The following is a 16,392-nucleotide window of genomic DNA, read 5'->3' as shown; positions in this document are numbered from 1 at the left end:
TATGGATCACAATGGTCCAATCCCGTTGTGCATAGGGTCACCATAAGTTGGGGGCCAACTCGATGGCAGCTAACTACAACAACCATTTTTAGTTGAATTATATAACTATGACAAAAATTACAACTTGTTTAAATAGTTTGGGGAGTATGGCAGTTGAGTGCTGGGGCTGGCTCCCAACAGCTCACAGAGTCAATTGTGTGGATCTTTTCCCAAGTCCACATTCAGTGATCTCACTTTGATAGCCTGAAATTAGTTATGGTGCGAGTATTTACACCATGGGTAATAGCAGACACTATAAATCAGGGCTTTTTTTCACAGAGCTGGAATGTTAAACATTCCAAAAAAAAAAAAAAGTTAACCTTTTTTTTTGGAACGTTAAACATTTACCAACATACCACTAGTATTGGGCATACTAGAGAACAGCCTACTGACCAAGACTCCTCAGTATATCCTGGGCTTCAGACAAGAAAGTAAGGGAAATGGTTAAGTGGAGTATGTTTAAGAGAATTTCCAGTGAAGGACAATGATTGTTGTCTTTTGAATGTGACTGAAATGATATATTCAATCACATTGTATGTTACCGGAGCCTTGGCAGCACAGTGATTAAGAGCTATGGCTGTTAACCAAAAGGTTGGCAGTTCAAATCCACCAGCTGCTGCTTGGAAACCCTATGAGGCAGTTCTACTGTGTCCTACAGGGTCGCTATGAGTCGGAATTGACTCAACAGCAATGGATTTGGTTTGAGTTTGGTTTTCGTACTTTAACAGAAGTAACACAGGCTATTCATCTTTCTAACATTTAAAGAAGATAAATCATTGATTTGAAGACATTCTCTTTGGGCATAGCTTTATTATTTATGTTTCTCTCTTGTAATTATATCCACCACAAATTATAATAATTAGTAAGAAAAAATAACATATTGGCAGAACAAAGATGTGGAATAAAATTAGAAAGCAATGACCTAATAATACATAGAAGAAGAAAAACAGAGAATAAGAATTTTAAATGAAGACAAGGGAAAGATGCCAAACGAATAGTTAAATCCATTAATTACAGCCATTATTAAACAGAGAGTTTCAATTTGTGAAAATTCTGTACACCACCAAGTGTTTCCAAACACCCTGAAATAAATCAAGACATTTAATACATCAAAAAGGAATATATCTTGGCTTTAATGAGTAGCAAATAATGAATAAATATAAAGAACTATTTGTTCTAAGTTTTTTTTAAGCTGTTAGATCTAAAGATCACTATATTCTTACCGTTTTGTGATCATTAACAATCATAAGTTCCAAATATTTCATTTCTTCAAACACACCACGAGATGGCTGTGGTAAATAAAAAAAATATACGGTCAGAATAGTGGTTGATATAAAAACCTCTGACGCTTACTGTTAAACAGCAGACTGACTGTGATTCTCAGAAGAGCTCGCTGCTGCCTACTTGGTAAACAACCAGAAAGAAACAAGGTCAGGACGTGAAGCATCTACGGACAACCTGATCAAAGAGGTGCCCAGAGGAATCAAAGACAGTAACCATAAAAGTACAGGTAAACATCGAATTTGGAAATCTGAGTGTTTACCTACACTTTATGGTGACTCTTGTGAGACTCCATGAGATTAATGAGATTTAATGATCAGTACAGTTAAGTAATCATCAAGCTAGGCAACAGTCCATCTTGATTTTATATGTAAAAATATTCTAGGGAAAAACGTACAGTATAATTTTGTTAAAATAAATAAACCTCAATTTCTCTGGCATTAAGATGTGATTTAAGAAACCCCTATCTACTTAAAACTTCACAGAAAATACACCAAAAACTCACGCAATAAGAATAGCACAGATTAGAATGACCTACATGTTCACCCGCAACAGGTATCAAAGTGGTCCAACAAAACTTTAATTTGCTGGATTTAAATTTATAATAATAATAATCTTAACCACACACTTCTCAAAGGAAGAAACAATTATTATATTCTGGCACTTCTAAATTTTAATTATTACTAGATAATCTTTTAAGAGTAAGGGCTAAGTTTTTAGTTCTTATTTGAGCTTTCATTTCTTTTTCATAGTTGGAAAATTACTAATGGCGGCTCTTTGTTTTGTACCTACATGGTCTTTGATCAGTTCATATTGGGTAGGGGTGCACAGCAGCCAAAGATCAGCCTACATCCGTACATATAGTTACTTATATACACACACACACATACACATCCATACATATAGTTATGTATATATATGTATGTGGAAAACCTGGTGGTGTAGTGGTTGAGTGCTACGGCTGCTAACCAAAACGCTGGCAGTTCAAATCCACCAGGGGCTCCTTGGAAACTCTATGGAGCAGTTCTGCTGTCTATAGGATCGCTTTGAGTAGGAATTGACTCAACAGCAATGGGTTTGGTTTTGGTTGGTTATATATGTGTGTGTGTACATACTGTATAACAATATTAAATATATAACTTATATGTTTATATATAACATACACATATAACATACGTATATAACTTTTATTACTACATAAGCTTATTATTACCTATATAAAACTTATTGACTGCATCTTCAAAGGTTAAAATAAGGAATCTCCAAGTTAAAAAAAAAAAAAAGATATCCAAAATCACCATAATAATACTACCAAGACAGGCTCATAAAATCAAAGATGAGTTATCTTGGAACTAAGTTTTCGAAGGCTGGTGGCCTAATTTTCCACAAAAAATACATTCAGCAAAACATTAACTAAAATGTGCAATTTCTACTATAATTACTCATTAAGTTATCCAGTAAATTACCATGTAATCTACACTATGGAATTAATTCTCAGTTACATAGCACTCGCCATATAATTACTAAACATTCTCCATTATTACAGCTTTCCAATTTATTATGAAAAAGACTAGGAACATAATTTCAGTTACAAAGCCCCTATACATTTATCAATACATGTGAGATACACAAGAGTTGTTGATTCTATGAATTCATGATTTTTCATTTAGTAACTGTCACATCACTAACGGCCAAATAGATTCATTCCATTCTGAAAAATACAGTCAGCTTCAAAGTTTGGTATAATGGAATTTTTAATTTGAAAGAAATACACATAAACATAATCATCCAAAGTTTCAAAACCTAACTCCTTCCCCCCACTTTTTTGTTAAGAGGGACATTTTACATAATGTGACACAAACCACATAGCCCAAAAACATCTTCTGTACTTTTAGTAGAAAAACAAATGAATTGTAATTTTTAAAGAAAACACTTTGAAAATGGAGCTAAGATGATACATTCTTTATATGACATCAGAGTTCAATAGGATACTGTAATCAGTTTGAATAATTATTAGAGAGAGATGAAAAAAAGGCAGTGTGCCTTTAAGGTGCAGCTTAAACTCAGCTAAGAGATGGTGCGAGCCCTGGTGGTACAGTTGTTAAGTGCTCAGCTGCTAAATAAAAGGTTGGTGGTTCAAATCCACCAACTACTCCACAGGAGAAAGATGTGGCAGTCTGTTTCTGTAAAGATTTACAACCTTGAAAACCTTATGGGGCAGTTCTACTCTGTCGTATATGGTCAATATGAGCCAGAATTGACTCGATGGCAATGAGTTTAGTTTTTGGTTTAAAAGATCATAATCATAGGTGTTTTTGTTTGTTTGTTGTTTTTGTTTTTAAGAGGAAGTTCTCCAAATATCGATTGTTTTAGATACACTCGGATACTGTGTAATGAGAGGCACACAATTCAACTGAGTAAAATAAACCCACGCGAAGGCTCAATGCCACACTCACATTCACTGCTCTCTTTCTTCTCCTTTTCAGCCACTGCAATTCCGATAAAAAGGGCCACTGGTCACTTCTTTCCATACCTGTGCAAAAGGAAAGCAAATGCCAAAATTCATATTTGACTGCTTTTCATGGGAGTATGCTTTTTGAATATAATATAAAGCCACAGGGGGATTGATAATGTGTCACCTCAAAATCAAGATAACTTTAAGTGAGAAAAGTATACTTGTCATTAAACATTTCACAGTCTCACGGTCACAAAGACAGTTGAAACATGTAATTTTCTTGCAAACACCATGAAAAAGCATGTGAGCTGTTCCAATTCATTAGTATATGTGTATTTGACCTGCAACAACATGACACTCATTATCTGAAAATTTTAAGAGAAGTCTACTACGCATAATTCATTTTAGAATCAAAAATAAATTATGGCATAAGTTTTTGGATAAATTATTAAAGACTTTTTGCATTAAAATATGGAAATGATATCACATACCCCGACAATCCAAAAGAAGCTTCTGCCAATATAAACATCTAAGCAGCCTCAGAACCAGGGCATAAGAGGGAAACAATACAAGTTGGCTAAACTGCAGCAAACTGGCAGTGAAATTTAAGGATTGACCTCACCACACTAAACATTGAGAACTCTGGTTCTCAATGTAGCTTTACCCCTGGGCTTCATATTTTGGTTTTCCCATTGCTGTCCACCCACACTGCTGACCCCAGGTCTTGGACCACTTCCACTGCCCATCAAGCCTGCATGTCTACTGAATTCTACCACGTCACAGCTCCTGCAATGGCTGTTTTAATTAAAACTTACTGAGATTCTTCATTTGCTTAGAATATTGTCCCGCCAAGGTTTTTTGGATTATATGTGGTCGACCTGTGCTTTTCTGAAACAAAACAATTATAGGAAATTAAAAAGCAAGATATGAACAAGCTTCTATGGAACAATATCAAAACTTTCTCTAAGGTCTTTACCAAAATGAGAATATTTATATGATAATTATCGAGCAAAAAATGAAAAGTATATATCTTATTGAAACTTTTATTTTAAGTAAAAGACTGTCTTCTAACTGCTCCAGTTCAGATAATAATCATAGTTTCATTGGCTACTCTTAAACCTTAGCTTTCTTAAAAGCCATGAATAGGAAATTCACAAGAAAGGACCATAATTGGTCGCTAATTATATGAAAAACTGCTGAACATTCTAGTAGTGCCTCAAAATGTAAATAAAAAGAAAGCCAATGAGATATCAAGTTTTGCCATCAACTTAGCGAAGACTTAACAATTATGATATCCACAGTTAATTATGGCTGCAAAACAGAAAGCACTCTCATACATTGCTGGTGGGAGTAAGCTGGCAGTATAGTTTCAGAGGAAAATAGAGCAAAGTCTATCAACAACCTTGAAAATATCTATATCCTTTTGGATCATGAATTAGAAATTTCAGTTTTAGGAATTTATTATTACCAGTACGATTGCCGTTAGCCACCATTACTAAGTATACAATAAGTGCCAAGCACTGCTAATGTACATACTACCCAATTTAATCTTTGCAAGAACACCATATAGTGTATATTTTATCACCATTTTACAAATATATTGAGGTTCAGAGAGATACATTGTTGAATTAAGATTATATTACAAAATAATGATCCAATTAATTTTTTAATGGAAAGATATCATCGAAAAATTCAAAGAATACACACCGAAAGGTGAAAAGAAATTATCTCTGAGGGATGGGATGCCGGATAATTATTACTTAGTTATTTGGTTATTTTGCTTTTCCAAATTTCCTGTCAAGGATTTGTTTTAAAATTATAAAATTACTTATTAAAAAGAGCCCTCTTAATATATTACATAAAAACTTACAATAATTACAAGTTTGCCATTCATTTATCACTTCAGAGATAATATGAATTTTCATTAGAAATATTCCATCCATATTACTTGACTTATTTTAAGGCATATTACAATTAAGTATCCAGACTTAAAATCAAAATTTAAAATTACAGTAAGCTCTTAATTCTGAAAAGAGGTAAAAAGATATCGAGATTAATGAGATTTTAACTATTCAGTAAACAGAGTAGAAACAAAGAGCTTAACGTATAGATGTTATATCAGTAACACCATTTTTAATATGAGTGATTTAGCTTCATGTGCTGTTTCTTTTCCTCCACCCATGGTGAGGATGAGAACAAACAGCTACATCAACGAAAGGCAGGCAATAAGAAGGAAAGCAAAAAAGAGAAGACATTAAACAAGTAAAAATCAGCCCCTGAACAATATGAATAGAGGTCTAATAATGGGAAACCAATGCCTTAAACATTATGGCGATAGCAGTTTATATCTTTATTTCTTTGACAGTTTATTAGATACTATCTCATCCATTTATTTGTTCAACAAATCTACAAAACTGCCCTATGAGATATGCATGGAAAATTTATCATCTCATTTTTCACATTTAAAAAACACTGAGGCTGAGAGAGTTGTGTTTTGGGGGTTTTGTTTTTTGTTTTCTTTTTTTTAAGGAAAACAGGGCCATTAATCAAAGGCAGAAATCAAAATCAGAATTTTTGCTGAATGAGTCAAGGAAGTTTGTTGTGCACAGGTTATCTAGCTACCCCTGGCATAGGGGGAAGTAACATTTTACTTCAGCAAAAGGTTCCAGATGGAGGGTTTTTCATTATCTGTTTTTTTGTTTGTTTTTTAAATAGTTATTAGCTGAACAACAATTGAGATTTATTCAAGCACTAGCCATTTGAAATTTAATGTCTTTTCTGCCTCAAATTCGGAATTTACCCTACGCTCGTCGTCACAACCAAGACAACAAATATTTCTCGGCTCAACTGTTACTGGCAGTGGCCTAGAGGACTATCATTACCTGTCTCAAGATGCCTTTTATCCAAATTTGAAATCTTTAAAGATAAAAAAAAAAGTTTTCTGCTCCTCATTTAAATGGTAACATTCTGACTCCATCGCTCTCAAGATACTCGTTTTACATTAGCAGCTCTTGTCACTAATCCAACTCTCCTCCTGTTATTTCTCTGCCTTCATCTCCTAAAATTCTCCCCTTTGTTCATTCCTCTCCAACCTCATCAGGCTTCTCAGAGTTCCTAGAACACACAAGGCACACTAACCCTCAGGGCCTCTGCATCAGGTCTTCCCCTAGAATGTTCTTACAGCTCCCTAAGTTCCTTAAAGTCTTTATTCAGAAATTCTCATTGTGGCCTTTCTTGAACAGTCAATATAAAAGCTTAACTCTCCTCTCCAGCCTCTTGGCTTTACTTTTTCTCTTTAGTATGTATCACTATTTAACCTACCATACATATTTACTTACCCTTCTTCTTTATTGCTATCTGCCCCTGTAGACTTGAAGCTCTGTGAGATTCAGGCTCTATATCTGTTTTGTTTACCACAGTCTCCCTAGCACCTTGAAAAATACCCGCCATGTAGGAAGCCCTCAATACAATATCTGATGAACATACATCAACATTTAAATTTGGTATACAATTTCTCATATAGGCAGCTTGCCAGTGCAGGACTTAAAACATTATTTTCCTCCGTATCTCTAAAGAAACCTAAATATACCATACAATCACAGTTCAACCTACAAGTTTCTCCACTGGAGATTCTAAGGCTCACAAAAGTTATCTAATGAAGACAATAAGAATAAAAGCTAGTTGGTCACCATGTGTTGGAATGGACTCCATGGCAACTGGTTTTTTTTTTTTTAAGGAGAATTTAGTCTGCACAAAACAAGATGCCGTTTTACTCCATAGAGTAGAAAGAACACCAGCCTTAGCTTCAGAAAACCTAGGTTTGATGCCTTTTATCACCCCTTACTTGTGTGTGGCATGGGATGAGTAATTTAAGCTTCCAAACTTACGGTGTCATTCTAAGTTTGAAATAAGGCAATACATACAACACACTTTGAAATCTACATTATTTTCTCTTTACTACTCAAAGGCAAAGATGCTGACAGAGTACAGCACTATAAGAATATTGATATCATAGTCAGACTTACTTCATCATGAAGCAGCTCCAGCGGTTCTATCATATACATAAAGGTATTATCTTCAAACATGCCACTATAATACAAGAAACCACACCAGGGAGAATTAGCAAGTACAGAAAACGACAAGAAATAGTCAGCAAGCTAGCTTCACTATTGTGTCTTTGAAAATAAAGTGTCTGAACAAAAACCTTTATACTGCCCAAATCAATCCACATATCTATATGTAGAGAACCCCACTGTGGTCCCCACACCCTACTAGACAGCATTCATGCTACAAAAATGAAAAAGTGAAAACCAAGAGCAGACATACCTGACATAATTTTTTTTAATTAAATGGACAGGTTAGAAGATTGATCTGGAATAGTACTATACATGCAGTTTCAGTACCTCAGGTTACTGTTTCAACACTATGTGCAACTAGCACAAATTTGTTATGCAAACCAAATATTAGCTACAAGAACACAGAAAGGTTGTACATACATGAGAATAATCTAAAACCATTAGGTTCTGAAGAGGCAAACAGAAGTATGTTGTGGATTTCCATCAAGTAATACGGTACGAATCACACTGAATTTTGACAGATTTAGAATTTTTAATAAAAGATGAGAAGACTTTCAAGATCCTTTTCCATTACATGGTCAAAAGAAGATCTTTACATGAAGTGCTATTATGCTCCATACTAAAAGGTGCCTAGAGACGGCCTTTTCAGATCCTGCCTCAGAGCAGATACATGAGCTTCTTAGTGTCTCAACCCTCTCCCTTGCCTAGCTAACTCCTGCTTATCCTCAGGTCTAATCTGAGCGGTATATCCTCAGGAATATACTGCCGGGAAACCTTCCTAGACTAGGTTCGGCCACCCCAGAAGCTCCTGTCCTCTTCATGGCACCTACCGAAATGATAATTAAATATTAATCCATGTAATCATTTTTTTAAGAAGCCCTGTGACACAATGGTTAAGCACTCAGGTGCTGACTAAGAGGTTGGCAATTTGAACCTACCCAGCAGCTCTGCAGGAAAAAGACTTGACAATCTGATCTCATAAAAATTATAGCCTCAAAAACCCAGTGGGGTAGTTCTGCTCTGTTACATGGAGTCACTATGAGTTCAAATTGACTTGATGGCATCTAAGAACAACAACAACTATTTGTGCAATCTCTGAATCGCCTGCAAACTTCAAGTGTTACGAGGACAGGGACTTTGCCCTCCCTCTTCACCCTTGACAAGGTGGATTGACACAGTGGCTGCCAACAACGGGCTCAAACAATTGTGAAGATGGCATAGGACTGGCAGTGCCTTGTTCTGTTGTACACAGGGTTGCTGTGAGTCAGAACTGACTTGGTAACACCTAACAACACTTCATCACTGCATGCCCAGTCCTTAATATGGGACCGGCACAGGACAGTCACTCAATAAATATCTGTGACAGAAAAAATGGAAAGGGTGACTGGATGAAAGCAAGCATGGAGGGCATGGGGACCTAAGGAGATTCCACGTACTGAAGTCCGTTGCAGGTTGACAGAGCTGCCCTGGAGTTCTTGATGCCTCTGATGTTTCCATGGTAGTAACAGTGCTCTCCACCCTACAAAAAAGAAGTGGTTTAATTGGTTAATTATGCTTTATGCAACACGATTCACTCTGGGATGTTTCTATAAAGCAAAAAGAAATGCAAGGATGCAAGGATGGGAATGTGCTGTGGATGAACGGTTCCAGGAGCTCCTACTGGCTGATGAAGTCTCAAAAAGGACAGCGCAATCACTCACCTTTTCTATAATGAGCAGGTGTGTATTCAATTTAATAAAGGAGAAGAGGTTTTAAATGAAATAAGACAGTGGTGTAACTGGTAAAACGTGTATCCGTTTTTTAAGCATGTAAGGAAGTAGATACTTACCAGATATTGTTGTGGAGTAATATCTTTTACTGAGAAGAGACCCCCAACGTTGTTGTTTATAATCATTTTTGATGAAAAATTATATAAAACTTTACTATTTGCTTTCCTGCCTTTTTAAGTTAGTTTTTTAAATTTTTTTCTTTAGAAATAGTATATGAACACAGATTTGAAAGTCAAATAGTACCATAAGGTCTATTTTTAAAAAACACATCAATTTCCTTTCCCTCCCCCTCCCCACCTCTGAGACACCCATTTTTAATTCTTTTAACTCTTTCTTCTGGTGTTTACCTTTATATTTCAGGATGAAATATTTATACTGCTATGTTTTGATTTATTCCACTTTAGAAATTATCTCCCTAATATACAATCTTGAAAACCCCTCTGGCCTCAAATACATTCTAATACATATCAACATTTTTTGGTTAAATCAGTATTTAGTGTTTCTATTACGACTACGCAAATATTGTTCACAACTGTGCTAATATAATTACATTTTATCTTCTGCTTCATTTTTGTTTTGAAAATTTTTGCTTCATTTCTTTTTTTTGCTTCTTTTTCCATGTATTTAGGACTTACATATTTTCTATTACCTGTTGTTGTTAGGTGCCGTTGAGTCGATTCTGACTCATAGCGACCCTATGTACAACAGAACAGAACACTGCTCAGTCCTGCACCACCCTCGCAATTGTTGTTATAGCCCATTGTTGCAGACACTGTGTCAATAAACCTCATTAAGGGTCTTCCTCTTTTTCACTGACCCACTACATTACTGGGTTTTTTTTCCACTTTACCAAGCATGATGTCCTTCTCTAGGGGCTGATCTCTCCTAACAACATGTCCAAAGCACGTGAGACAAAGTCTCACCATCCTCACTTCTAAGGAGCATTCTGGCTGTACTTTTTCCAAGACAGATTTGTCCATTCTTTTGGCAGTCCATGGTATACTCAATACTCTTTATCAACACCACAGTTCAAAAAAACGTCAATTCTTCTTCAGTCTTCATTATTATTCATTGTCCAGCCTTTACATGCATATGAGGTGACTGAAAACACCATGGCTTGTCCCTTATTCTATTGCTCCCATTTTTATCTGCCTATTACCTGAGACTCCTCTAAAACTCCTCTATGTTCAGACATATCAGGTTATTTATCATATCCACTTTGTTCCTGGAGCCACCCCTCTTGTTTCTCTCCAACCTCCTGCTTCAGTACAGTCTTGCTGCTTTCTAGATTTGATGCACAGCTGCCACCCAGGACGTCTCTCTAACATCATACTTGGAACTTCCTTTGCCTTCTTTCTATATTGGATCCTAGATTCCATGTCTTCGCCATTCATGGTTTCCTCCTCCCCTTTTTTGAGGCGTATGTCCTCTGATACTTTCTTGAAATAGTGCTCATAGCAGGTAAATTTGGTGAGAACATGGATGTATGAAAATATCTTTTTTCAATCCACATACTAGATGGATAATTTGGTTGGGAAGAGAATTCTAGATTGGAAATTGTTTACTTTCAGCATTTTAAAGGCATTGTGCACAACCTTCTAGCCTCTAATACTGCTGTTGAAAGATATGATGTTATTCTAACATTAGATATTTTTTATACATTCCACTTGTTATTGTTATTTCCTTTCTAAAAGACTTAGAAAATTCTATTGTCCCCATTTTCATGAAGTTCCATGATGTGCTCTGGCAGGAGTTTTTGTCACTCATTGAGCTGGGTAGTCTGTGGCACTTGTTAATCAAATAAAAAAAAAAAGTCTCATGTACATCAGTTCTGGGAAGCTACCTTCTACTGTTTCCCTGATAATTCCCTCTTTTCTATTTTTCTCCATAAACCGAGTTCTTTTACCAGACTAGGGAAGGGATGGGCACCTGGCTCTATGAGATAGGGAGTAGATCAGGGGTTTAACTACTCTCCTTAAAGGCTTTCAGCCAATCTTTCTGCTTTCAGGTAACTTCAATTCCCAGGATTTCCAAGTTAAGTGACATGAATTGGCTTGTTTCTTCTTGAATTCCTCCATGGAATTTAGCAGAGCAGGAAACACTCAAGCCTAAGACAGCTACCCTCATCCACCTGCTTTCTAAAATTTTATCTTTCATCAGTTGTCTCTCTTCATCCTTGTGGGCTTACATCTGTTTTTATTCCTTAATAGTTATTTAAGTGGGTTATTGGGAGGGAATAGAGATAAACACATGCATTAAATCCACATTGTTTAACCAGACACTTCCTATTTGCCTTCCTAAATAGAAGATCCTGAACATACTTTGACTTTCATCAATTTTCAATAATTTTGAATACTACTTATTATACTGTATAACAATAGACTGATGCCTGACGGGTGTTTACTTAACACTAAATGGCCACCCCCCACAATCAATTCAGTTTATTTGTTTCCTCTTAGTAACTACGACATATTCTCAATATTAGTTGTCTAAATTTGGCATGATAACCTCATTAATATTTTGTAAAAGGTTGTGTCTTAGTCATCTAGTGCTGCCATAACAGAAATACCACAAGTGGATGGCTTTAACAAAGAGAAACTTATTTTCTCATCGTCTAGTAGGTTACAAGTCCAAATACAGGGCGTCAGCTCCAGGGGAAGGGTTTCTCTCTCTGTCAGCTCTGGAAGAAGGTCCTTGTCCTCAGCCTTCCCCTGGTTGAGGAGCTTCTCAGGCACAGGAACCCTGTGTCCAAAGGATGCACTCTGCTTCTGGTGCTGCTTTCTTGGTGGTAAAAGGTCCCCAACTTTCTGCTTGCTTCCCTTTCATCTCTTGAGAGATAAAAGGTGGTGCAGGCCACGCCCCAGGGAAACTCCCTTTACCTTGGATCAGGGAGGTGACCTGAGTAAGGGTGGTATTACAATCCCACCCTAATCCTCTCGACATAAAATTACAATCACAAAATGGAGGCCAACCACACAATACTGGGAATCATGCCCTAACCAAGTTGATACACATATTTTTGGGGGGACACAATTCAGTCGATGACAGGTTGCTTTACTGTCCTCAAAAAGCAACCTCATATATAAAAACTGTACATAATATGTCAAGTTCTATGTGCATATTCACTGGTGGAGTTTACAAGATCAAATGGTATCACACGTCTCAGCAATTTGAGGTCAACATTTCAGACTCTTCACATGATTCTAAAAACAAGCATATGTAGCTGTAAATTCAATCAAGCTGGTTATTTAGCACTTTGTATCACAGCAAAAAGCTGTCTTAGGTGAAGGGATTGTTAGAAGTTAAGTGGATAGCAAACACTGTCATATTTACTTGACCTTTCCAAGAAAACCTGTAAAATATTTTCCAGATTTTGCAAAAAACTCTTCCAAGCCCTTTCTTAAAATATTTCCAAGTCCTTTCTTACGTCTAAATTTATTTCACTTGCTTTAAAAACTGAAGGATGACACTCTCTATTATGGACTGAATTGTGTTCCCCAAAAAGTTACGTTAAGTACTAACCCCTGTATTTGTGAATATGACCTTATTTGGGAATAGGCTTTTTGTTTTATCAGTTAACAAGGTCATACCAGAGTAGGGTGCATCCTAATCCCAGCCACAAATATAGTGGAGTCTTATAAAAGGGGAGAGCAGACATGGAGATGGGATCCACACACAGGACAAAGACACCATGTGAAGATTCATCTACAAGGTAAGGAACGCCAAGGAACACCCAGGGCTACAAGAAGCAGGAAGAGACAAGGAAGGATCTTCCCCCAGAGCAGACTGAGGGAGAGCACGGTCCTGCTGACACCCTGACTTTGGACTTCTAGCCTCCAAAACTATGAGAGAATAAATTTTTGTTCTTTACGGTCACCCACTTTGTGCTATTTTGTTATGCTAGCCGCAGAAAATTAAGATACTCTCTCAGGTTTGAATTAAGGCAGAAGGTTATCTGAAGGGAACTGTTTGGGTTACTTGTACATCTGAATGTGAATCACCAGATTTTCTGGACCTTAAATGAGATGAGGTAACATAGTATCTTTGATGTTTATTATCATAAGGAAGCTTTAATACATAAATTGTGCAGTTACATTAAGTACTGTAAGCAACTCAGCACGATGAAACTTAATATTAGAGAAATTTCAACATTTCTTATTATTGAATTCATATCAAGTCTTCAAGACTATTACCAGAAAAATACTATTTGATAATTCTTCAGACATATGCAGCACTTTGTAAATACCACTACAAAGTAACATCTTGAGTTATTTCATATAAAATAACCCCCGGGAGAAGAGAAAATCCCTTTCGGGGTACAGAAATAACAACAGCGGGCCAGTGCAGAGAGGAGGCAACCAGACGCACTTTCGCTGGCAGAGGGCTTCGTCAGCCATGACAAGGAGTAACCACACCCAAGGATCCAGCCGTTCTGAATATGCAGATCCTTGAGCTTAACTACTACCTCCATGTACAGGTAGGGAGACAGGCACCAGGCGCTAAAAGGCTCTACCAACAACATCAAAAGCCAAACTAAATCCTACACCTTAAGGCTATCTAGCCAGTCTCTCACTCTCCAGTCAACGAGGCCTCAGACAGCTAAAGAGGGCTGTCCAGAGTGTCTGTAGTTACTACCTATGAGAGAGTCACAAGCCTGTGATAAGGCAAGTAGCAGGAAGGAGAACCAAAAGGGGCTAATTTGACACATGACCCAAATCTGTGGGCATCCCTGTGGACAACAGCATTTTCAGATTCAAAACTGCCAGTTAATTAAATTCAACAAAAACTGGATGTCTTAATAGGTAAAAGTTATTGGTTAGTCAAAAGGAACTTAAAAATCCTAGTAAGTATGCTCCCCAACTTTCTCAGGCCACCATTTCCATAAAGCTGAACAACCCACAAGCCGGAACATGCTCAAACAGCAACTTTACTTCACAGAATACCAAGCTCAGAATCTCATTGGAAACCACCAGGAAACACTGACACCGTGTGTATCTTTTAAAACACTTCCTAATGAGAAATAGTTAGGGATAACAACTTTGACACTCTGGTGGGTGATAATCTGAGGGGGAAAGATTTGGTTCCCTAGTATTACTGATCTAATGACAGAGACTGTTTAATTCTACAAACTTTGATGGATATAGAACTTATTATTTAATTTATTTTAAAATTGCCCCACCTTTGCAGCTGTTTAATTATCTCATCTGTTTCTGTAAAGTTCAGTTAGCCAGCTCTTACTAGCTCCATAAACCTGGACATTCATGGTGACCAAGCACTGATATTTTCAATCAATTCCTGAAGCTATGGATAAACATTTAAAAATAAACTACATAGGCCTAAGTTCACAAATATGTATATTACCGTATTCCAGGCTCTGAATATAATAAAAAAATAGGACACTATATTCAAATGGTTATTCTATATGCATATTTTAAATAAACAAACTTATCAACAGGGTATGTCAAATTATTTTTTAAAAAAATCAGTGGGCTGGTAGCAAGACAGAAATAGAAAAGATACTTATAAGTGGACATACATGTCTGAATGCAAATACTACAGAATAAAGAAATGAAGGAAGTATCTTTGAGAATCAGGGAACCTGACAACCTAACATCAGTTAAATTATTTATCTTCATTAAATTCAAGAGGGAAAAAATGTTCTTGCACTGGTTTATCTAATAAAGTACTAGGAGAGCTGGGCTGTTCCAATGCTGTCTGAATTTTTTATGGTTCATCTCAATACTATTCAACCCTAAAATGGCTTTGTAAGGAGCCAGTGATTCTGCTCTCTCGATTTCATGGGGCATTTTTTAATCCCATGCTTCTTTCATATTCTGTAATATATTTAGAGTATTGACAGAAAGGTCAATATTTTGAGTGATTAACTTCAGTGATAATAATAATTTCAACATGAAACTGAAAATCTTGCATCTAGAATAAGTGGATTTAGTGTGATTAGTTTTGTTTTCCCTGTTATTATTCTAGGGTCGCTATGAGTTGGAATCGACTTGACGGCACTGGGTTTTTGGGTTGGGTTATTACTTACATTGTTTATTACTTACCCAGTGGTGAACAACTTTGAAAAAAAAAAACAAAAAACTATTAACTCAAAGCATAGAGAAAAATTCTGGTGTACATACAAGTAAAAAAGCCATTCTGATTTACAAAAAGAGGGCGAAATACCAACTTAATCTAACTTTTTGATTCAAAAAAGGCACACAAACATGAATTTTTAAATCCAATTATGGCAAGCTGAGAGGCAGAAACAGAAGAGAGGAAAAATAGATGGAGAAAAATAGACTGGGAAAATTAATAAAATATTAATAAAGGAAGAGGGAAGAGAAAGAAGGAAAAGAAGTAGAAAAAACAGAGGAAAGGAAAAAATTAGAGAGGGGAAGACAGGCAGACATTGTGGCTGAAAAGACCCCCTGCTCCAATACAGACATCTTAGCAAGACTCTGCTTTGTTGCTGCAATCCCCGCCTCCCTCCCCTGACTCAAATACTGGGCAGGGTCTTCCGGACATTGACTTTTCAAATCGCCTCTGCTCTGTACCAATCCCACCTCCCTGCCAGGAGCCATGCTCACAAAGGCCCACTCCATCCCTGCTTCCTGCTGCTAAGAGGCCTTCATGGAGGAAGTGAGCTTGAGCTGAGCCATGAAGGTGACTGGAGAAGGAAAGTACAAAGAACATTCTAGGAAAGTGACTTGGTATCGTGATAAAGAAAAGAAGAAAGGTAAGACTAGAACGTAGAGCCACAGGGCAGGGATTG

General features: G+C 36.7%; 1 protein-coding gene across 1 annotated transcript in view; it reads right to left on the bottom strand.

Moving 5' to 3' along the window:
- The window catches only part of ADAM23 (ADAM metallopeptidase domain 23), a 167,995-nt gene that overhangs the window by 66,945 nt on the left and 84,658 nt on the right, over window positions 1-16,392 (bottom strand). Inside the window, exons 5-9 of the mRNA XM_049887978.1 lie at window positions 9,288-9,370; window positions 7,801-7,864; window positions 4,591-4,663; window positions 3,777-3,853; window positions 1,263-1,328 (exon numbers count right to left, since the gene is read on the bottom strand). Of these exons, the coding sequence (XP_049743935.1) occupies window positions 1,263-1,328; window positions 3,777-3,853; window positions 4,591-4,663; window positions 7,801-7,864; window positions 9,288-9,370 (363 nt within the window). The remainder of the gene's footprint in view (window positions 1-1,262; window positions 1,329-3,776; window positions 3,854-4,590; window positions 4,664-7,800; window positions 7,865-9,287; window positions 9,371-16,392) is intronic.

The sequence above is a fragment of the Elephas maximus genome, chromosome 6, assembly GCF_024166365.1.
Source record: "Elephas maximus indicus isolate mEleMax1 chromosome 6, mEleMax1 primary haplotype, whole genome shotgun sequence".
NCBI classification, from domain to species: Eukaryota; Metazoa; Chordata; class Mammalia; order Proboscidea; family Elephantidae; genus Elephas; species Elephas maximus.
The sequence above is the reverse complement of the archived record's forward strand: the minus strand, read 5'-3'. Positions and strand labels throughout refer to the sequence as shown.